The sequence below is a fragment of the Pelodiscus sinensis genome, chromosome 3 (assembly GCF_052426305.1).
Source record: "Pelodiscus sinensis isolate ZL-2025 chromosome 3, ASM5242630v1, whole genome shotgun sequence".
NCBI lineage: Eukaryota > Metazoa > Chordata > Testudines > Trionychidae > Pelodiscus > Pelodiscus sinensis.
The window spans coordinates 38833111-38858178 of NC_143054.1; the positions used below are offsets into that span (position 1 = coordinate 38833111).

At 40.4% G+C, this 25068-nt stretch overlaps 1 protein-coding gene across 1 annotated transcript in view; it reads left to right on the forward strand.

Moving 5' to 3' along the window:
• The window catches only part of DLGAP2 (DLG associated protein 2), a 466399-nt gene that overhangs the window by 407629 nt on the left and 33702 nt on the right, over positions 1–25068 (forward strand). Inside the window, exons 9-10 of the mRNA XM_075923576.2 lie at positions 8195–8544; positions 24561–24646. Of these exons, the coding sequence (XP_075779691.1) occupies positions 8195–8544; positions 24561–24646 (436 nt within the window). The remainder of the gene's footprint in view (positions 1–8194; positions 8545–24560; positions 24647–25068) is intronic.

Sequence of the window (25068 nt, forward strand, 5' to 3'; positions counted from 1 at the left end):
TTTCTAAATAATCTCATTATTACTGTGTGTTGAAATGTGTTAATGTTGCAAGAAAGAAACCCATGGCTAGATCTTAATCTTCTATTTGCCTTTATAAAACTGTCAGAAAAAAAGTCTATGTAAAATTGAAATTAATCTATGTGATATGATCATGATCTCTGAAAGCTCTTTTCTATGATCATTAGAGACCAGATTGTGAAGTCAATTGATAACATGCTTATTAAATATAAACATGTTTTAGACACCCCTTGTATAATCCATACACCATCTGGAAGTGGTGCACTACCCCATGTAGTGGCTTTAGCTAATAGCAAGCTGGCTTTTAGCTCATGCAGTAGAGGCTCATGCACCAGTCTCCAGAGGTCCCAAGTTTGATTCTGCCTGCAGATGACTGGTCTGCCAGTAGTACACTTGTTTAAAGGAAGGGCTTATATCCTTCAAATGGGCCATGGGTTTATGGGGAATTTCTCAAAGGGTCATCCTTGTATCAGCAAATAAAGTCATCTAAGTCCTCAAGATATGCTTCCTTTGCTGTTTGCAATAGTCATTTAACATTCATTTTTCTTTGTTTCAGAAGTGATTTTTTTTAGAAAGTTGCATATTCCTAATACCTGTGAAAGCATTTCTAACAAAACAAGGTGGTGCTTTCAGGACATCTGACAGATGACCATTTTTCAGTTATGTAAACACATTTGATTGTTAGAATTCTTATAATGATCAGAAGATCACATAACAAATTTAGTACCCTCTACTTTTGGCTCCCAGTTTTGTCAAACCCTTAAACTGGCTTGCACAAGGAGCCCTTCCTCTTTCATGGTTCCAGGCTTTGCACTCTGACAGAGGAAGAAGTGCCAAGTTGACACTAGCTTTGTCTTCCTTCTGCACTAGTCAAGAGAACTAGCACCTACACACAAATGCAACAGCAGCTCAGTGGTCCTGCTCCTTTGAAGCACTGGAGCACATAGTATCCCTTTGAAGCAAGATGCCCCCTGGAGCACCTACTGAGGGAGTGTGACTCTGAGAGGGGGAGGGGTGACAGACTTGACAAGCTCCTGGGGAAGGTGAGGGGACCAGCTCCATACTCCCAGAAGGGGCAGGGCCTTGGTTGGAAGGTTTGGGACTCCCTCCCCCTCACAAGGCAGCTCTCAGAGCTCACTGTGCTCCTATGGGAATTTAAAGTTCTTGGAGCTCCAGCCACTGCCACTCTGGTGGTATCCATGGCTGGGAGCCGTAGGCCCTTTTGAATCACCGAGCCCAGAGCAATTGCCCTCTTTGCCCCCAGTTGGCAGCTCTATGCCTCTGCACCACCTCCAGCATAGTAACCGTACCCAAGATGAATTTACTCAGGAAGTCTGGTGTGCATCCCTATCTTTTCTCATGTGTAGCTAGGGGAAACCATTCCTTTTAATTGCTAGTATCTTTGAGTAAATTCATCATGCAGTTAACTTTATCTCTGTCAGCCTGGATAATGGCATTTTCCCCTTGAGTTAGTGTTTAATGGTTACGTTGATTCATAAGAAAAAGGTGATCACATTTTGCAAATGCGTGACAACAGTGGGTGAATTAGAAAGCTGCATGTCTTGAAGGCACCTGGAATATGACCTTATGAAATTCAGTGTCCAATACAAAATACCAAGTCTCACCTCCTGCCTTTTGTCTTTAAATCTCGTGATTCATAGATAATTCTAGACGTAGTTGTTTGGAATAATCTCAGCCTGAAAAGCATTTCATTTCTAGTACAAATTATATTTGCATGAAAAAAAATTGGTTTGTCTGAGTAACTAAATAATTCCTACAACTGTTTGCACAACTCTCAAAATTATCCAAATGAAACTAAGTGTAAGGGGAAAAATCTTGCTCTGAGTTTATCAGTTACACATGGAAGTGCCTTTCATTGAAGAGGGAAATGAGTAGAATTACTTTGGATTTATGCCAGTAGTGTTCCATCTGACACTTTTACTGGAAACTCTCTGGGGCAGAGATTGTCTTCTGCACAATGTGTCTGCTTAGTGCCTACCATGCTGATTTTTTATTATGCTTCTTAAGAGATATTGTAATGCAAATACTAATGAGAGTTAAATGTGGTTCAGAGGTTCTGTCATTCATGGTCATCTTTGAGCCAAACTCGGTGGTGATAGATAATTATGTATATTTTAGATGATGTGATGATGAGTGATGAGGTAGTGTGCCAGTTTTGCACTGAGTGGGGGAGAAAGGGGGTGGAAACAAGATGTAACTTACATACATACAAAAGAAGACAGTAATAAAATCAGCTACTAGGAACTGGCATGGGTGGGGATTGAACCTGCTTTTATTGAACTATCTAGTACCTACCAAAAATAAGTGTATTTTACACTTCTTTTTCCTACCCCACAAAATGCCGATTTGATGCACTTGCACTGCTAACCCCTTTCGTTTAACCAATATATATATCAATTAGTATCTATTTTAAATTTAGCCCACTGGGAATTAACATAGAACCCCTTTAATGTCTTGACTTAAATTTATCTTAAAAAACCTATTTCCTAAAAGGAAAATATAAGGAAATTGCTTGTATATGTTTGTATAAATGATGGGCAAGTATCTAAATAGTGCAAACTGTTATTTAAAGGGACCTATAGGACATCCATATAATTAAGCGTAAAGGGGATTTGTGTGTGTGTGTGTGCGCGCTTTATTTCCTTTTTGAGGAAAATCAGGAACGAATTGATGAAAACACATTTTAAATTCTGATTTCCAGAAAAAAGGCTTCTCCTCTTTACAAAAATAAACCATGTGATATGAAAGACAGTCTCAATCTTTTTCATTCATACTCCTTTACGTGTCCAGGTTAAAACCATCACATAATATTTCTAGACTATTGGTGCCAACTCATTTTTCTCTTTGTGCCTCAGAGCCGCTGCAGATGTCACAGATCAATTGTCAGTGTGGAACCAAGCTGTCATTTTTAGTTTGCATGTGCCTGTGTGTTCAATAGCAAGATCATTGCACAGTGCATTGAAAATGGCTGGCAATTAAACACCAAACTCATTCACACAAAATAGAGAAATAAAACAATCACATCAAATTTTGCAAGTTCCACAATAGATTGGGCATTTCTGTGGTATCCAGCAATGCTATTCTATGTTTAAAATAAGGTTTTATATAAAAACTGAATCAGCAGATTTCCCACGCATCTTAGTTATGTTTCTGCTCAATCCATACTATGTATTCTGAGGCTGCACTCATGTGCTCCAGGACTCCTCGCATGTCTGTGTATTGTCCCACTGAAGGCAAAATTCAGCATGACTCAGGAGCTAATAGAATATAATTGGACAAAGTGGTTAGAAAAAAGAGATGGAGAGGAAAGAAACTGGGATTGTTTATGTTCGTAAGGAGACAAAAAAATAGGGCATGATAATATTATCCAAAAAGTGAATGGTAAAAAGCAGGTAGATTGTGAGCTTCTGTTTTCTCCATCTTAGAACATAAGAACAACGGGAAAATAAATGAAATTAAAAGGTGACAAATTCAAAATTGAGAAAAGTGATTACACTTGAACCTCTTCAGTCAGGCAACCCTGGGAAACAGATTAAATTGTCCAGGTTTGGGAAGATGTGGCAAGATCTGAGTGTGAGGGGGATGTGGGTGGGTCACTTACCTGGCACCCCACCCATGGGGGCACACAGGGCTCCATGCCTCATGCTGCTAGGGGAACATCAGGGAAAAGCCTCAGGAGAAGCATGTTGCCCTGCTGCTCTTATCCCGGCTGGGGGCGAGGGGAAACAGCAGCACACTGAGTCACTTGCTCTTCCTCCTTCTAGGTTCTGTATCATGGGTGTTCCTGGATTAGGGACACCCAGAGTATGGAGGTTCAGGTGTATTTTTTCACACAACTTGTAATTAAACTGCGAAATGTATTGCCACAGGGACCATAGAGGCCAGGAACTTGACAAGAATCAGACAGAATTGGACACTTTTATGGAAAAGAATATTAAGAGGAATAATAGCTAATGCTGACAATATTTGGAAGGGATTCTAAATCTCATGCTTGAAGGTTTAAGCCAATCTCAAAATACTGGAGATCAAGATGAAGCGTAGTGCAGGGGGCAGCTGCTACACCTGCCTAACTGCAACATTCTCTCTCCTTCCCCCCATTACCACATCTCTCGTCTTCTATTTAGTCATCACTTAGTTAAGCAACACATTTGAGTTCATTTTGAGCAAAATCCTGCTCACTTTATTCATACAAATACCCATTGACTTCACTGGAAGTACTTCAGTGATTAAATGACTAGGGTTGTCCCTTTAATCTTTCTGCATAAATCGCCCCATTCTGCACTCCTCCTCCTATTATTTAAGTTTTGCAGTCTCATAATTTCCAAATGTTGTGGCCATCTCCATCTCTGAGGGGATAACTCTGTTCTGGAAAGTTGCACTCTCAATTGGCATTTGAAAAGTGTTTTTTTTCTTTTGTTTTTATCTTTTTAACCAAAGATTACACATCCGATAGGAAATAAGTTTGGTGCTGAATCAGCACAGCAATGCTTTAAGAAAATGCATCAGCTCTCAAAATGTGAAAACTGTCCCTTCATTCTCCTTTTCCTTTTATTAAAGTCTGTTCTTATTATAGTCTATTCTGTGGGGGTTTTTTAGAAATAATTGTCCTAATGTTTACTGACAAGATGAATTAAGGAAAATTGATGAGAGAGGCTTTCTATTGTTTTAAGACAAGTGAAAATATTCATAGTTGATTAAAATTATAAATCAATATATTCATAATTATTTATTAAAGAGAAACGTTTTCTGTTTTTCTAGAACAGTTAGTGTTGTTTCAGTCATTTCTGAATAGCCGTTTCAGCCTGGTAACTTTAATGTTTACTTTCTAAAATCTAGTTTGGGGATATAATTCACTAAAGAATGACCACCAGTACAAGACAGTAGCACCACATTTTTAACAGTTACGTTTTTGAGTCAGAGGTTCAGATTTACATTTAGGACCCTTTCCTAGTTTTGCAGTTTCACTTACATCTCAAGGAAACAAGACATGACAAAAGCAGAATGGCACAGAATAATCATAATCTGAATTTTTAACAATATGTAGGGAACTATAATGATGAACTTTCTGGGTTTTTATAATTCAAAATTTTCAAATGTATTTCCTTTTTATTCAAAGCCTTTACACGTTAACCCATTTGCCCATTCCCTCTCATTATAATAAGTTTAAGATTAGTATGTCTATGTATCACAAATCTCCTTCAAGTAAAGTAACAACATGCAAATCCACGACTACCCACTTGATAGCCATGGGTTTCCGATCGACAGATATGGATGAGGATATCCGCGGCTCATTTTTGCGGATACAGATGTGGATGCAGATACAAAATATTGTATCCATGCAGGGCTCCAACAATAGTCAGTACAGTGACAAACATGTTAAAGTTAATATGACAACACCACCTACATTTCATACATGTGTTGGTCTGGTCTGCGAGGTATTTGACATCTCTTGAATTTGATGGTGCTAGCCATTGCTTCTGTTCCTTTAAATGTATTTAACTCAAAGGCAAGAGCCTTCTCAAATTTCCACCAGAATTGTAGCTATTTAAATAAGCATTGGGTTCAAACTTGGCTCCTACTGAAGTTTTCTTCCCCAGTTCTCACTCTTTTTCTTCTTCCATCTGTGATTATCTATAATAGAAAGAAAATGAAGGAATAGTGGTTTTCTTCTGGCTCCACTTTCCCCATGTGGGAACTAAGGATGTTAGATACTGGATAATTGAATAATTGTGTAACTGCACCAAATATTATTCGATACTCCCTGGGGGCGGGGCCAGCACCCAGTCCTCTCCCACTCCCACTCTCAGGGAGCTTCCTGCCATCCTATGCTGCTGCAGCAGCATGGAGGGGCAGGTTGGTGCCGATTCGCAAGGAGAGCCAGTTTAAAAATCAGCTCCCCATGCAGACCAGCTCCCACCTGCCATCCCATGTTGCTGCATATAATACAGAGGTGGCAGCATGGGGCAGCAACAACCCCTGTTTGTGGGGGGCCTGAGCTCCTGCGCCTGCATCCCAAAGAGCAGCCTCTGTCGGCAGTGAGCATTGCGGGGGGAGGGAGTGGCTGTGCAGAGCCAGCACATATGGAGAGCCAGCTTAAAATCCAGCTTCTCATGCATATCGGCTCCTGCCCACTCCTTCTCCCCACACTAGTGCCTCTCAGAGAGAGGCAGCAGCACAGGGGGGCAAGCGGCTTTGCATGAGCCAATATGTGTGGTCAGCCAACTTGAAAGCTGTTTTTCCGTATATACTGGCTTCCTGCTTGCCCCCCTCACCCTCCGTGTTGCTGCCTCTCTCTCAGAGGCACCAGCTTTGGGGTGGAGGGACAGACAGTTCCAAGGGATCCAGTGCCCAGGGTGGGGGGAATGCATTTAGTTGACAGGATGATCCGATAAGCCCAGGATTATCAGTTAATCATACAATCAACTACACGCTGACATCCCTAGTGGTAACCCTCTCATTCTTGCTTAGTAGGCCTTCTCAGCCAGCCCCTTCTACAACTGCAGCATAGCCTTGTGCTAGCTGGATGGAATTGGGTAGTCACTGAAGCCTATTTCTTTGCTTTTTATGTAACCTCTTTACAGAGAGAAAGGCACTCTTTGCCTGAGTCCCTGATTTACCTGGGTCACCTTCACAAAACCCTTCATGAAATGCAAACCCTTGCTATTAAAAGTAGATGTACTAGGCCTTACCTATACATAGAAGTTGTACCAGTAATTATACTGGTATAGTTAAAGTAGTACAATCCCAATAGAGTGGGTGTAATTTTATCAATATAAAGTTGCTGTAGCTATTTCTCTATGGGAAGGGGAAGAAGTTATGCTGATATAAGGCACTATTGTATATCAATGATACAATATCATTGCATCCACCATAGGAGTTATACTGGTCTAACTATTTTAGTAACAAAAATAGCTACATTGTGCAAACTAATGAATGGACCTGACATTAGTGCAGCCCCTTTTGAGTCGGGTGAGTTAAATTTTAAAATTCAGATAGTTTATAGTATGATAGTGATCACCAAACAAATAAATACATTACATCAAGTGTTTTCTACTATTCTGCAAGCTGTTATTTTTCTGTTCTCTGAAATACCAATAAAGCAGCAAGAGATTTCTTCTCGTCAGGATTATCCCTTTTGTAGGACTGGATGCACCAGTATGGATGCACCCAATGCTTTGTCAGACTCTCTGCTGTAGGATGGGATTAGAGTCAAACCAGAAGCAAACATGATTCATCCTGCAGATGTTAGTTCATTGTCCCTCCGATGTGTAGCCTGTTCTTTCAGCATCATTTTAGTCCCACTTTTTAGATCTGTACTTTTGCTGGTGCTATTTCAAAATAGTATCCTTAAGTATATGACCACTGCATTTAAAATGTACTACAGGTATAGGGATAAAATGTCACTGTGGATTAAAATATTTTTGTCTGTTTTGATTTTAAAGGTAATTTGTGGCCTTTGCATTTTAGAAACATTTATATGTACAGAATTTCCTGCTTGACTAATATTTGTGTCTTGTTTTTAATCACATATATTTTAATCCTTATTCCTATTTAGGCAGTCATATTATTGTCAGAGAGTAAAACTATATCCAACAGGAAACCTAAAATTAGTTTTAAAAGGTCAAAATGTAGTGTACTGCTGCTGACTAGAAGAGTCTGTCAAAGAATTTCTTGTTTCAACATACTGCTGTCATTTTCTGAAATCCCCACTGTATCAGTGAGGAGTGCATGGTTCAGATGATTACAGGAAGTGAAAAAAAAATCATCCCTCATTCCTGTTATCAGCTTTATCCCATGTAGAAGCAACCCCACGGGCACGAACATGTACAAATCTGAACATCGTTCTCAGTACTCAGACATGCACACAAATCCATGCTCACTCCTTTCATCTTCACTGTAATCAAGGGTTCTCATTTTAGTATGAGGAGTATTTTCAATCCCTGCTTCCTTGATGAAATAAAATAAATCTGTTGCTATGGATACCCATCCTAGTAGGAAAAAGAGTTTGTACTGATAGCGAGCTTCGCAGATAAACACTATTTTGCAATTGTCTTTGGTTTTTAAATAGCGCACACTGTTTTACATTTTTCTCCAAAAAAGCACAATATTGCCACTAACAAATTAATCTTGATTTTTTTTTGTATTCCTTCTATAGCTGTAACTTACACAAGTTACAAAAAAACACCACCTCCGGTACCTCCACGTACCACTTCCAAGCCACTCATCTCAATTACAGCACAGAGCAGCACAGAATCCACCCAGGATGCATATCATGATAGCCGGACTCAGAGGATTTCCCCGTGGCCTCAAGATGGTCGAGGAATGTACAACTCGACAGACAGTTTGGACAGTAACAAGGCCATGAATCTTGCCATGGAAAGTGCTGCTGCACAGCGCCATGCTTCTGAGAGTCAAATTACTTCAGTACGAACCAGTGACAAGGCCATTTTAGTGACAAAAGCTGAGGAGTTTCTTAAGAGTCGACGGTCCTCTATAGGGATTCAGGTAGCCTATCATTAACATCTGTTCTGTGATGAATTGCTTGCCTTGGTTCTGTAAATAGCATAGAATGAGTCATTCAGCTTCACTGGCTCTAATAAACAACCCCTGGATGCTTAGCATTAATTGTAATTCTCATCATGGCAAAGTGGCTGTGCAGAAACCTGGAAGTGAAATGAATGAATAAATCTCTAGGGAGGTTACCTGTCATTAACACTTGATATGAAAATTATATTGAAGATCTACAGGTGAACAGCATGCTCATCTCCTTCACTCTGTGAATTCAAAGTCCTTTTTATAGAACTATGTCAGCTTTAATATCCTTGACTGTATTGTTTCATTATCTTTCCTTTTTGATCTTGGGTGATGGGTGCTGATTCTGGTTCTGTGGTTATTGTTTGGTTGGCTGCATGGTGCTTTGGTTTGGGGTTTTTATTATTTTTATTTAAGAATAACTTCTCCAATTCACCAAAAGGAAACTGGTAGAATCATAGAATCATAGAGCTGGAAGAGACCTCAGGAGGTCATCAATTCCAGCCCCCTGCCCAAGGGGGGAGTTTTCTTGGGGATAAGTAAATTAAACATAAGTCAATATAGATGAATGGGGAATTGTAACCTAAAAAGTAATTATAGTATGTGGAATTGATAAGAAAGTCCTTTAAATTTGTACACCACAAAAATATTTATTTGGGGTTACAAAATGTTTGTTGTTCTATGGAACACACTGTCATATTGTATAGTTTCAGGTGAATGAAATATGATTTAGAATGCAAATTTCATAGAATCATAGAATCATAGGACTGGAAGGGACCTCGAGAGGTCATCGAGTCCAGCTCCCCGCCCTCAAGGCAGGACCAAGCTCTGTCTACACAATCCCTGACAGATGTCTATCTAACCTGTTCTTAAATATCTCCAGAGAGGGAGATTCCACCACCTCCCTTGGCAATTTATTCTAATATTTGACCACGCTGACAGTTAGGAATTTTTTCCTAATGTCCAATCTAAACCTCCCTTGCTGCACTTTAAGCCCATTACTCCTTGTCCTGTCCTCAGAAACCAAGAGGAACAAATTTTCTCCTTCCTCTTTGTGACACCCTTTTAAATATTTGAAAACTGCTATCGTGTCCCCCCTTAATCTTCTTTTTTCCAAACTAAACAAGCCCAGTTCATGAAGCCTGGCTTCATAGGTCATGTTCTCTAGACCTTTAATCATTTTTGTCGCTCTTCTCTGGACCCTTTCCAATTTCTCCATATCTTTCTTGAAATGTGGCGCCCAGAACTGGACACAGTACTCCAGCTGAGGCCTAACTAGTGCAGAGTAGAGTGGCAGAATGACTTCACGAGTTTTGCTTACAACACACCTGTTGATACAACCTAGAATCATATTTGCTTTTTTTGCAACAGCATCACACTGTTGACTCATATTCAACTTGTGGTCCACTATGACCCCTAGATCCCTTTCCGCCATGCTCCTTCCTAGACAGTCGCTTCCCATCTTGTATGTATGGAACTGATTGTTCCTTCCTAAGTGGAGCACTTTGCATTTCTCCTTATTAAACTTCATCCTGTTTACCTCTGACCATTTCTCTAACTTGCTAAGGTCATTTTGAATTATGTCCCTATCCTCCAAAGAAGTTGCAACCCCACCCAGTTTGGTATCATCTGCAAACTTAATAAGCGTACTCTCTATCCCAATATCTACATCATTGATGAAGATATTGAACAGTACGGGTCCCAAAACAGACCCTTGCAGAACTCCACTTGTTATCCCTTTCCAGCAGGATTTAGCACCGTTAACAACAACTCTCTGACTACGGTTATCCAGCCAATTATGCACCCACCTTATCGTGGCCCTATCTAAGTTATATTTGCCTAGTTTATCAATAAGAATATCATGTGAGACCGTATCAAATGCCTTACTAAAGTCTAGGTATATGACATCCACCGCTTCTCCCTTATCCACAAGGCTCGTTATCCTATCAAAGAAAGCTATCAGATTAGTTTGGCATGACTTGTTCTTCACAAACCCATGTTGGCTATTCCCTATCACTTTATTACCTTCCAAGTGTTTGCATATGATTTCCTTAATTACCTGCTCCATCATCTTCCCTGGGACAGACGTTAAACTGACCGGTCTGTAGTTTCCTGGGTTGTTCTTATTCCCCTTTTTATAGATGGGCACAATATTTGCCCTTTTCCAGTCTTCTGGCAAATACTTTCTTCTGCTGTCTGGCACATAGGTGGTAGTTGTCATTCACATACATCTCTATAAGGTATTGATTATTAATATACTGCAGATGACCCTGCTAACAATTCAGGACCCTTTGAGGACTGAGGAGCAGGTGGATATTTAGGCTATTCCTGCAAACACTTAGGGCATGTCTACACTAAAAAAATAATTTCAAAATAACTTATTTCAAAGTAGCTAATGAAATAATAATTTAGAAATAGCGTGTCCACTATATGGGGAAGTCTCAAAATTAGTCCGAGACAGGCTACGTTAATGTGGACATGCTACCTCGACTTACAGCCCCAGGAAGCACTGGGGAGTAATTCGTTTTAATTACTCTGGGGAGTAATTATTTCAAAATAGCAGCACTGAAGCATCCACACTACTGCTATTTTGAAATAACTATTTCAAAATTAGCATTATTCCTTGTGGAAAATGGGAGTTATTATTCTGAAATAACCATCCTATTGTTTTGAAGTAACAGGCTTGGTAGTGTGGAGGCTCTGCTTCTTATTTTGAAATAAGTGTAGACCAGGGCATAGACATGTACTTAACTTTAGGCATGTAAATATTCCCACTGACTTCAGTGGGACTACTCATCTGTTTAAATTCCTCTGTCTTCCCCTACACACAAAGGAATGGTAATGTGACTTTTCACCACTCCTGAAATACATAGTATATGTGGCAATAACAACACAACTGTGAGGACAGTCTGACTCCATCATCATTCCAGAAGACAACATATTAGAATCTAGTAAATCAAGACCTCCCAGTGGATAGGTGTTCAAAATGGGGGGTAGCGGGTAATGATGGGGTGCTAAAAAGAGAAGCGAGTAATTTTTGGTACCTTTAGACTTTTAACCATAATTCACTGTTCAAACAGGAATCATATGTATGGTTGTTCTTGGCTATTATTTACAGCAACTGGAACCAAAGGTATATAACAATAGTAATACTTCCCCTCAACTCCTGTATTTGAATACTTTATTCAGAAGCTTTGATTACTTCATTCATCCAGACTCTTACTACAGGTGATTACCAATCCTTTTAGTAGGGCTGTGGTTCTTCTTTGTGTGCTGTATTTTGGGTAATGTATGCTTATACAGTAATCTCTTAATACATCCATGCAATGATTTACACAGACACAGTGGAATATCTACAGCAAAACAGCATTTGGTGCTTGGCTCCTAGTTCTGGTTTGCAAATTTGATCACTGTAAATGACAAAAGCTGTTTGTGAAAGGTCAAAATCTAAAACCCAAAGCATATATTTTCAAAAGTACAGATTCCACCAATGCATCTTTTGGAGGATTTTGTATATAAGATTAAAATTACAAAATTATCCCAGGACACAATATATATTAGTACTGGTTATTTCTGTAGTAGGTTCCAAATGATACATCTCTGTGAAAATATCCATCTGTAAGATTTCTTAGCAGAAAATACATTTAGACATATTCCCGTTTGCCTTGTTTGCAATAAATAAGAAAGCAGAGTAGAATCATTTTATTTCAAAATGCAGAAAAAATTAGTTCACGAGTCATAAATAAGACTAAACTACTTCAGTTTTGTTAGCCTTTTGCATCAAAGCACCTAAAATAAGGACTTTTTTATTATGTTTTACCTTGATAGATTGCATTACCAGCTTTCTCATTAGAATTCAATGCAGCGCTCTTACAATGCTTCTGCATTTATTTGCATTAATAAATTTGCTTCCAGGATGGATAATTAGTGCATTATTAATGTTGCACTGATTTAACAAATTGGTGTGAAAATTATTGCTATTTCAGATTTAGATAATATGAGACAGTCTAAACCAAGGCAGCCTACTATTATGAAAGTCTTGCTACCATATATGTTTTGAAGATGATAGATTGCTAACTTCAGCACCAATCTAGCAATTGCACTGCATGTGGATCTGTACAGTTCCTGCATGTGGAACACCTACAGAACCCAGCCCTTTATAGGAAAAAGAAATATTTTCTGTCCTTAATCCTGCACCATTCAAGGGAGTTTCATTATTGACTTCAATAGCCTTTTATTCCCGAAGATGTCCAAATCGTAAAATGTTAAATCTGGGTTAATATTTTGTCACTATTCTAGTATATCAGTTCTAGTTAACGCTGCAGTTTTGTCATTCCTATAGCAATAGTCATAAAAGTACTAGAAAGTCATGAGATTACCAGAGGGTAGAAACAAATCCAATGTGTATCAATTTTGGAGATAGGTGTGATATGTAGAATAGAAAATTGACTCTCTTTCCGTCATTTGTCATGAACATGGCATCCTTCAAAATTGGTCATTTTTAGGGCTATTGATCACAGTTAACTCACATGAGTAACTCCAAAATTATTGCAATTTAAAAAATTGTGATTAAGACGTTTTCTTTGCATTGTTAAACAATACCAATTGACATTTATAAAATGTTTTTCCACGTTTTTAAAGATTTTGATTTCAATTATAACACAGAATACAATCTACAGAGCTCATTTTAGATTATTTTTATTACAAATATATGCACTGTAAAGATGACAAACTAAAGGAATAGTATTTTTCAATTCACCATCTACAAGTACAATTATGGAATCTGTTTGTTGTGAAAATGCTTTAGTAAAGCATTTGATGTGGTCTTATCATGACCTTCTTATCAATAAAGTAGGGAAATACAACCTAGATGGGGCTACTAATAGGTGGATGCACAATAGGCTGGATAACTGTTCTCAGAGAGTAGTTATTAATGGTTCCCAATCATGCTGGAAAGGCATAACAAGTGAGGCTCCGCGGGGGTCAGTTTTGGGACTGGTTCTGTTCAATATCTTCATCAACAAGTTAGATATTGGCATAGAGAGTATGCTTATTAAGCTTGCCGATGATACCAAGCTGGGAGAGGTCGCAAGTGCTTTGGAGGATAGAGTCATAATTCAAAATGATCTAGACAAACTGGATAAATGGTCTGAGGTAAATAGGATGAAGTTAATAAGAACAAATGCAAAGTACTCCACATAGGAAAAAACAATCAGTTTCACACATACAGAATGGGAAGTGACTAGTGTCTAGAAAGGAGTACTGTACGGCAGATAGGAATCTAGAGCTCTTAGTGGACCACAAGCTAAATATGAGTCAATAGTGTGACACTGTTGCAAAAAAAGCAAATAGGATTCTTGGATGCATTAATTCGACATGAGAAGTGATTCTTCCGCTGTACTCTGCACTGATTAGGCCTCAGTTGGAATATTGAATCCAATTCTGAGCACCACATTTCAAGAAGGATGTGGAGAAATTGGAGGTCGAGAGAAGAGCAACAAAAATTATTAAAGGTTTAGCAAACATGACTTGTGAGGGAAGACTGAAAGAACTGGGTTTGCTTAGTTTAGAAAAGCGAAGACAAAGGAGACATGATAGCAGTTTTCAAGCATCTAAAAGGGTGTTACGAAGAGGAGGCAGAAAAATTGTTTCCTTGTCCTCTGACGATAAGACAAGAAACAATGGGCTTAAATTGCAGCAAGGGAGGATTATGTTGAACATTAGGAGAAACTTCCTGTCAGGGTGGTTAAACCCTGAAATAAATTGCCTAGGGAGGTTGTGGAATCTCCAACACTGGACGTATTTAAGAGCAAGTGAGACAGACATCTATCAGGGATGATCTAGACAGTGCTTGGTCCTGCTGTGAGGGCAGGAGACTGGACTTGATGTCCTCTCAAGGTTCCTTCCAGTTCTCATATTCTATGAGTCTATGAATACATGAAAGTGCAAGTTACAGATGTAGATTTTTTTAAATTACTTAACTGCTCTCCAAAACAAAACAGTGTAAAACTTTAGCACCTACAAGATCACTTAGTCCTATTTCTTGTTCAGCCATCCACTAAGACCAACAGGTTTCTTTACATTTATGGGAGATAATGCTGCTCACTTCTCAGGGGAGCGAACAGCCATGAGAGGGGTGTGGGGAGTAGTTATCATTGGTTTGCTGTCAGTCTGGGATGGTGTATCGAGTGGGGTCCTGCATGGCTCTGTCCTGGGTCCAATAATATTCAACAGTCTCATTAATGGCTTAGATAATGGATTGGATAACATTCTTTTAAAATTTGCAGACTACCCCAAGATGGGATGCTTGGAGTACGTACCTGCAAGGGATAGTCTATGTATACTTAGTCCTCTTCAGCACAGGCAGATAGCCTAGATGATCTCTTGATGGCCTGTTCAGCCCTATATATCTATGCCAATCCACTGAATGATAGCTATAATATGAGGCTTCCTGGTCTTCAGTGGAACAGTTAGTCTGACCTGTACTCCATGTGTTTTCTATATTATAACATGATCTAACACAAAGATTAAAGGATAAATGCATTTCATTATTTTTGTATATGTTGCATAGAAATCATTAGAGCTTATTAGAATCGTTTGTGTTTAATTTTGCTCCTTTCTCCCAATGTCACATTCACATTTTCCTGAAGTGCAATCATGAGGCAGTCATTTAATTGTAAAGACCCTACTGTGGTATCAGCCTTCCTTGGACAGATCCAAAATGCAGAATCCTGTAACACTCCCTTAAGAGTAAAAGCTGCATTTGTGGCCCCTCCCAAGTAGTGTCTGTACATATGCCCTTGCTATACTTTTTTAAAAGGTATAGCAAACAGTCCTCTAAGTTCAGTCTTGTCACCATGGAGATAAGCTATTTCAGAAAGTAACTGTAGATGGAGAATCTTCATCCAGTGAGGGTATTTCTTCTGGGAACACATAAAGATTTGTCTTGGTCCAGTGCTGTTCAATATTGTTATCAATGATTGGAAAGGAAACACAAAATCATTGCTGTTAAAGTGTGAGGAGGACACAAAAATTGGTGGAGTGGCAAATAATGATAAGCCCAAGTCAGTTCTAAAGAGCTATTGGGATTTCATGATAAGGTAGGGTCACTTGAACAACATGTGTTTAATACCATTACATTCAAGATCATACATCCAGGAACCAAAAATGTTGGTCACATGCAGAGGCTGGGGAACTCTATTTTTGAAAGAAGTGACTCTGAAAAGACATTTGGGGTCAAGGTGAATAACCAGCTGCACATGAGCTGCCATTTTGATGTGAAAGCTGGTCTAATCATGGGTTGTGTACTTATTTAACTAATTCACTTACAAGTGTAATTTTTTTAATCTAACATTGATACTGGCACTAGCCTTAGCCATTGAATTATGCCCGTCTAAAGCACTTTTGCCAATATAACTGCACTCACAGTAGGTGGTTGTACCACTGTAAGTAGGCTAGGACTATAACAGAGTTTAAAGAGAAGCTAGATAAATTCATGGAGGTTAGGTCCATAAAAGGCTATTAGCCAGGGGGTAAGGAATGGTGTCCCGACCTCTGTCTGTGAGAGGCTGGAGATGGATGGCACAAGACAAATCACTTAATCATTGTCTTCAGCCCACCACCTCTGAGGCACCTGGCGCTGGCCACTGTTGGCAGACAGGCTGCTGGGCTAGATGGACCTTCGGTCTGACCCAGTACGGCTGTTCTTATGTTCTTATGTTAAGTATACTGGTATACTTAATGCAGTCCAAGTTCTGTGTTTAGAGTAACCCTAATGTAAATGCAAACCGTGGCTGTATAAGCAGGGGAATATTGACTAGAATTGGGGAAGCATTGTTGCCTCTTTATATTCATTAGGAAACCATTACTGGAATATTGCATCCTGTTCTTATGGCCACACCTTTAAAATGATAAAAACAAATTAGAAAGAGTTAAGAAAATAACTACATGAATTGACATCTGGAAAATCTGTCTTCTAATGAAAGACTTATGAAGCTCAGTCGATTTAATTTATCCGAAGAAGAGTTCTAGTGGTAACTTGATTGTGTAATTTTGTACATGGAGAAAAGGTTTCTGATAGTAGAGGGCTATCAGCCTAGAAGACAAAGGCATAACGAGTTAATGGTTGGAAACCCTAGCTAGACAAATTCAGACTAGAAATAAGGGACACATTTTTAATAGTAGGCATGTGTATTCTGCAATCAAATACAGGCTGGCCTGTGTCAACCAACCTGTGCTCATGGGGCTTCAGCAAGGGTTGTTTAACTGCAGTCTAGAGGGATGGGCTTAGGCTGGAGCCAGAACTCTGGGACCACCAGGCCCCCTCTTCTGGTGTAGAATTCCATACCCGAGCCCAAATGCCTGCACAAAGTCAGGTGACAGAGGCCAGCCATGGGGTTTCTTTCAAAATAACCACAACTACATGGTGTTGTATATCTCGAATAGAGTATTTCGAAATAGCGGCCGGACACGATTATGCAAATGAAGCATGGGAAATTCAAATCCACGCTTCATTTGCAATTTCTGTCGGCTACATTTGCATTCCTCTCGAAAGAGGAATGCGTGTACACATACCCTTGGTGAACTGTATGGCCTATGCTATGCCTTCTGGCCCTAAAAAAAGTTTTGAATCAGAGGAACTCATTGTGCCACCCCCAGATACACCTTCTCATAGCAAGTAGCCTTTGTTTGCCACACTAGCATTCCCTCCTTTGTCCTCACTCCACCCTCTCTCCCAGCAAGCACATACACACACTATATTCAAAGACGAGGAGTCCTGTGGCACCTTATAGACTAACTGAAGTGTAGGAGCATAAGCTTTCGTGGGCAAAGACCCACTTCGTCAGATGCATGTAGTGGAAATTTCCAGAGGCAGGTATAAATATGCAGGTCAGGATCAGGCTGGAAATGACAAGGTGGATCCAATCAAGGAGGATGAGGCCCACTTCTAGCAGCTGATCAGGAGGTGTGAATTCCAAGAGAGCAACTACACACCGCACCATAATAACTCGAACTCAGGAACCAATCCTTGCAACAAACCTCGGTGCCAATTCTGCCAACATATATACACCAGCAACACCATCACAGGACCTAACCAGATCAGCCATACTGTCACTGGTACATTCTCCTGCACATCTACCAACGTAATATATGCTATCATGTGCCAACAATGCCCCACTGCTATATACATCGGCCAAACTGGACAGTCCCTACGTAAAAGAATCAATGGACACAAATCTGATATTAGGAATGGCAACATACAAAAACCTGTAGGGGAACACTTCAATCTTCCTGGACACACAATTGCAGATCTAAAAGTAGCCATCTTGCAGCAAAAAAACTTCAGGACCAGACTTCAAAGAGAAACTGCTGAGCTACAGTTCATTTTCAAGTTTGACACAATCAACTCTGGATTAAACAAAGACTGTGAATGGCTCGCTAACTACAAAAGCAGCTTCTGCTCTCTTGGAATTCACACCTCCAGATCAGCTGCTAGAAGTGGGCCTCATCCTCCTTGATTGGATCCACCTCGTCATCTCCAGCCTGATCCTGACCTGCATATTTATACCTGCCTCTGGAAATTTCCACTACATGCATCTGACGAAGTGGGTCTTTGCCCAGGAAGGCTTATGCTCCTACACTTCAGTTAGTCTATAAGGTGCCACAGGACTCCTCGTCGCTTTTGCAGATTCAGACTAACACCTCTGATACTATATTCAAAGAGCATTGGCTGCCAAATTATGATGCTAAATATGGGAGCAATAAGGGCAAAGCACAGGGAAATTCCCCACCATCACATACATTGTAAAGCAGCCAAACTTTGACCACCAAATTTGTTCTAAAATAACTAATGTAACTAATTAATGGATTTGCCTCAACCAATAGCTAAAAAGCTTTCCAGGAATGTTGTAATTGAAACAAACTGACTTTTATTTTAGAAAATATAAAGATTTTAATAATTTAATCTTCTTTTACAAATTATCCTATTGATTTTTTATAATAGACACTTAACCTAATGAAAAGTTCACATTCCTAAAGATCCAGGATTTTGTCACACAGACTGCTCATTTAGTTTCTTACAGAAGAATTATCATTTAGTATCTGAATGCACAAAAAGACTTTTAAAATAGTCAGAGATCTGTTATGTACAGGCAGTCCCTGACTTACGCGGATCAGACTTACGTCGGATCCGCACTTACTAACGGGGCTCTCGCCCCGGAGGTCGAGGTGGCGGATTGCTACCTGCGAGCTCCGGGGCGAGAAAGCCCCGTTCGTAAGATGCTCCGGTGCCCCTGGTCTGCTGGAGACCGTCTCCAGCAGACCAGGGGCACCGGGCGGGTTCCCGCGCTTCTGAGGCTTTGCCAGAGCAAAGCCTCAGGAGCGCGGGAACCGCCGCTGCTGCCGCTTGAGTCCGGATGCCTGTGGTCTGCTGGGGACGGTCCCCAGCAGACCACAGGCACCGGGACTGAAGCCGCAGCCGCGGGGGGGGGGGAGGGTCCCGCGCCTCTGAGACTTTGCCAGAGCAAAGCCTCAGAGGCGCGGCACCCCGCTGCCGCTGCTGCTCTGCTCCCCGTGTCCCTGATCTGCTGGGGGGTGGCGCGGATAGTGTGCCCCCCCCCAGCAGACCAGGCTTTTGTTTTGGACCCTGGAGCAGAGCAGCTGGGGTGCTGCGGATTGGTCCTGCAGCACCCGCTCTGGGCACTACTGGACCAACCCTGCAGCACCCCAGCTGCTCTGCCCCAGGCGTCCTGATTCAGCCGCTGCTGGTCAGTTTCAGCAGTGGCTGAATCAGGACGCCTGGGGCAGAGCAGCTGGGGTGCTGCTGGGTTGGTCCAGTAGCGCCAAGTAGCGGTGCTACTGGAGCAACCCAGCAGCACACCAGCTGCTCTGCCCCAGGCGTCCCCAAGTCAGCCGCTGCTGAAACTGACCAGCGCTGACTACAGGAAGCCCGAGGCAGAGTTGCTCTGCCCCAGGCTTCCTGGAATCAGCGCTGATCAGTTTCAGCAGCAGCTGACTTGGGGAAGCTTGGGGTTCTTAAGTTGAATCTGTATGTAAGTCAGAACTGGCGGTCAGTTTCAGCAGCGGCTGAATCTGGACGCCAGTTCCGACTTACATACAGATTCAACTTAAGAACAAACCTACAGTCCCTATCTTGTACGTAACCCGGGGACTGCCTGTATTAGATTTTGTTGTTGGAAGTCTAACCTTCGTTTAATATAAATCCTATTTTCTGAACTCTTTCTTCTAGCAAATAAAACCCACTTCAAGGAACCATGAAAGTCACCAATTTGCTTTATGCATTCATCTGATAATTAGTGCTTATTTTGTAACACAACATATTCTGCAACCTGGACTTCCTGCTGAAACGTATTATAGCAGTAAAATGGCCACATCTACAAAAATGCAGAAATCATTCACAAATACAGGGAGAGATAATTCTTAATATGCCTTTCTAAAAAATGTTTTGAAAATACGCTTCTGTTTGTTGTAAATATTCCTTCAGCTAGCTAAAGCAGTTGAAGTTCTCTTTGCTTTACAGTTTTACTTTAAGGTATTATTCTACTTAGAAAAGTGACTGTACAAATGAAACTTTCTTACACAGCAGAATAGTGTAATTGCTCATCCTTGTGTGTTTAGAGTCAGATTTGCTTTGTTGTCTCAAAAGTAAGGGTTTCTTGCTGTTTACTTGTTACCTCTGAAAGCCAATACAAGTAAGGGAGAGTGAGCCAAAGTCTTTTCCATAATTAGAAATGAGGTTACATGGAGTCGTGAGAAGCATAATGTGGTGTGCAAAACTTTTTATTGCTAGTGATGAGGGAAAGGGGAAAAACCCAGCTTTGCTTTCAGCACAGGTTGAGGTCTGTTTTCTTTTAATCAGAACTATTTGCTTTGGAATTCATTGAAAGACAGTAAATCTGAAACCCCACTATGTTATTTTCAATGAGCCTATGTTCAGAGCTGACCAATAATGCTGAAATAAGTGGTGCCATCTATTGGCTAAACATTAAAAGCTAAAAGAACCAAGCAAATAATGTTTCTTTTCTCAGTTCACTGAGCGGCTGCAAAACAAATCAAGCTACACTCTATTTGCATTTATTCAGTTTCATGAGATCCCTTTTTAACTCTTTTCCATCTGCTTTCAACTTAACTATCTTGAGTAATTTGGTATTGTTTGCAAACTACTATCTCAGGGTACGTCTACACTAGCCCCCAGATCAATTTAGAGAGGCTAATAAGGGTGACCAGTATTGCAAATCAAGCCCAGGATTTAAATATTGCATGTTCCCGGCCAGTTGCCATTTTTATAAATTGACTAGCCCAAAGTAACTGCCCACGTCCACATGCGGCAGTGAAACGGGCTTCCGATTTAAAGCCCCTAATTTGAATTAGGTGGTAAACCTCATTGCAGGAGGAATACCACCTAATTTGATTTAGGGCTTTAAATCAGAAGCCAGTTTTACTGCCGCGTGTAGATATTTAAATCCCGGGCTTGATTTGCAATTCCGGTCACTCTCATTAGCCTCCCTAGATCGATCTAGATCTAGGGGGCTAGTGTAGATGTACTCTCACTGTTTACCCCTTTTTCCAGATCATTTGTCAATATGCTGAACAGCCTAGGTTCCAGTACAGATCCTCGGGAAAGCCCATTATTTATTTCTCTCCATTCTGAACACTAATTTATTCCTACCCTTTGTTTCCTGTCTTTTAACGAGTTAATAATCTATGAGAGGACCTTTCCTCTTATCCCATGACTGCTTACTTTTCTGAAGATCCTGCTGCAAGAGACCTTGTCAAAGGCTTTCTGAAAATCTTTGAATACTTATAAAATTTTGTATGATGCCAACCTTGATTGAAAAGCCATTGGAGGGGAGAGCACCTATGAAGGATGATCTAGATATACTTGGTCCTGCCTCAACATCGGACAGCCTCCATGCGTTCCTAAACCTCTCACTGCCAGAAGCTGGACTTGGATGATAGGGGATGGTTCATTTGATAAGTGCCCTATTCTTTTAATTCCCTCTGAAGAATCTAGCAGAAGACAGGATACTGGGTTAGTTGGACCACCGGTCTATATGTTCAGACTAATGTAAACTAAACTAAGGCTGCCTGGAAGACAGCAATTCTATTCGGTTCTATTATTGTTGTTCTGCATCAAGATGAAACGAATACATTTCAGACTATTTCACAAAAAAACAGAAAACCTACTTCAGGACAGCCACAAGCCCAGTAGATAGGACCTTCACCTAGGGTGTGAGAGACTCATGTATAAGTTTATGGTTCAAATCAAATAGAGTGGAATATCAACCAGAGTTTCTGCAGCCCTGGAGAGTGTCCCAGTCATTGAGCTATTAGCTCAAAGTGGGGCTTTCTGTTTGTGGCAAAATATTTCTTCCTGAGAAACCTTCAAAAGATTTTGTTGAAATTAATACATTTCTGCAAAATGTTTCTGATAAATCAGCTTTTTTTACAAAACAACATTTAGTTGAAAAATTCTTGAAAACCTCTAAACCTGGCCATTCTGATCAAATTAGAATTATCTCCCTTTCTTTCCCAGATGATGACTATATGCTGCCTGCGTTTTGCAGGAATTGTTCTCTCTCCTCCTACCCCCCACCATTGTTAGATAAAACTATTGTGTTCTGCTTTTACTTGTTTCAGCATTTGCCTCCGTTTTGTAGGTTTGTTTTCTGTTTGTCAGGTGTTGCGATATTTGCTCTCCAAATTACATTAAAAGTCCTTATTTGGCATCTTCCTTCTGCTGCAGGGCACAGCAAGCAAATGTAAGGTATTAAAATGTGAAAGCAATCATCAGAACATTTTAGTGAGTGTCAGCCTTGGCAAGCTGGATGGGAGGATAATTTGGCAGAGTTTCTGTTTACAAGAAATGTGTGCCAGGCTATTTTGACACCTGGACTGCAATTTTACTGATAACTGTGTTTCAGTAATATAACAGTTCAGTGTAGATCAACTATATATATATAGATAGATAGATAGATAGATTCCTAAAAATTTCTGTGTCGGTTACATTTTGGGTAAATTATAGTCATCTAGCGCTCCTTCAGAGGGCACCTTGGAAGAAGAAATCTTTGACAGGCTTTCACCATGGAGATGTTCCCAAATTGTTCTATTAGTGGAAAGATTTTAGCCCATATGGAACACAGGGAAATCTGCTCTGATGTTTCTGAGGTGCTGGGCAATGCGTATGGAGGCTAAATATTTGGCTAAATAGCCATGATCTTACCTTTATCTTCAGATGATTCTCCTAGTGAGATCTGTGCAACGCCATTGTCTTTAATATGTTTATGCAGGTTTAATCGGTTTGTTAAATGTAATTTACTAAATAATTCTATGGATGATGGACTAGAAGAAATAGAATCCAGTTTATTTTACTTTATCTATGTTGGCTCAATATGGTTAACTAATAGGAGTAAAAGCTACTAGAAATATATTTTTGTTATTAAGTCAGCAGCTGTGACTGTGAATACACAGTTGCCAATTTTATACAATCCCTTTTCAAAACAACACTGTATCTTAAGTTAACAATTATTTCTACTCACAATATGTTATGGAAACATATTTCATAATAACTATACTTATTGTTAACTACCATTTATTTTGTTTAAAGAACAAAATATCCTCCAAAAGTGAACAAAACTTATTTTAATTATTTTTTTGGCTGCAACATTAGTGTGTGTGTGTGTGTGTGTGTGTGTGTGTGCGCTTATATAAAATCCTGCCGTATTTTTTGATAGATATGTAGTGCCAATTAAGGTGAAAACTACTGTGAATATATTTTGGTAAGAGTATTCCAGATGGGAATACAATTTAAAATTCCTGATTTAATTTATCTAGTATTCTCAAGACTGTCTTGTTAAGAAAGATGGCCTAGGGTATTTTGTGGTATTTTTTTCACTTATATATTTCTGTATTTCTCTACGCAGTTGTCAATAGAATCTATTCATTATAACATTTCTTTTTATGATTTGCAATTTTTATGGGGCTATTTTCTTTAATTTATTTTGTAAATCATCGGATATCATGAGATCATTCCCTAATCACTCTCTATATATTAAAAAAAATTTCCTGTGGGACAACACGGTGATGTCATCATGTCATCTGCATCGTCATGCCACTACTGCCATCCGCTTCCATCCTCAGCCACTTGCTGTGGGCAGTCTCAGTGACACCCCTCCAGCCATAGACTGTTCCAGCTCCAGGTCCCGCTTCACACCCTCGGGGGCTACGCCACCAGGGAGGACCTTCTGGGGCTGGGTTCCCTCTGCCATCCAAGCCCAACCTTCCTCCCCACAGGCTGCGCTGGTTCCCTCCACCATCCAAGCCCAACCCTCCCCAGCTGGGCCCCTCACATTCCCTCTGCCATCCACGCCCAACTCTCCCTCAGTCCCCTCATCTCTTCCACTGAGACCCCAAATCCCCAGTCCACTCCTGTCCCCTCCCCCAGGCCAGACACCTATCTCCAACCTGCTCCTGCACCATCCCCCTTGGCCAGACACTTACCCTTAGCCTGCTCCTGCACTCTTCCCTGTTCTTGCACCCTGCCCCCACCGTGCTCCTGCCCCCTCCTCCCCAGTTAGGCACCTGCCCCCAGAGAGGAGGGTGGCAAGCATAGTGAGCAGGGGGCACAGCCCCCTAGTAATATATGAAGGAGCCAACCTGTGGGTTCCAAGTTCTAATAATAGGATAGTTGAGCCAGTCTTACTTTCTGCCAGCATTAAACTGAGTATTTGGATCTGCATAGATTTAAGAAAGGGAAATACAGATCAGGACAGAAGTGGATATGCAGTTTTATACAACACAGCACCAAAACAATGATACCAGACTGAATGCTCGTTTAAATGATTTTACTGGGTTAGATGTTTCTTTGAAATAATTAAGGAAACATATAATGCATTTAAATAAAGTTAGGTAGAAATAATATTGGATTGTCAATGTTCATTTCTGCAGATGTATCTTTTATGTTGAATTAGGTGGAAACGGCAACTGATTCAGACACCGAGAGCCGAGGCCTACGGGAATACCATTCTGTGGGAGTGCAAGTAGAAGATGAGAAACGGTAACTCAGTCAAAAAAATGTGTAATCTTTTAGAAGACAAACAACTTTTGTGAATAAACTGCTAGCAAAAACATAGATGGTGTTATCAATGACTAATTCACAAGGCCAAGCTTGTATGTGCCAACTGTTAATGTTGTATGAGATGTTTTAGCTTTCTGTTCATATTTACTTAGTTTGCAGTTTTTTTCTTTAGTTGGGGGAAGGGAAGATTAATGTTTGTAAGGTAAATTTATGGCTCCTAATAATGAGAGGAATCACAGAACAGATGCAAGCACACTGAAGCACCAGCCCTGCAAAGAGATACCCAGGGATGAATTTCTATGCTATGCAGTCCTTTTGCGGGGTGCAAACTAACTCAACCCTGACCTGACTATGTCTAGGAGGCAGTTTCCATGGGCAGTCAATCCTTGTCCAGTATGCTA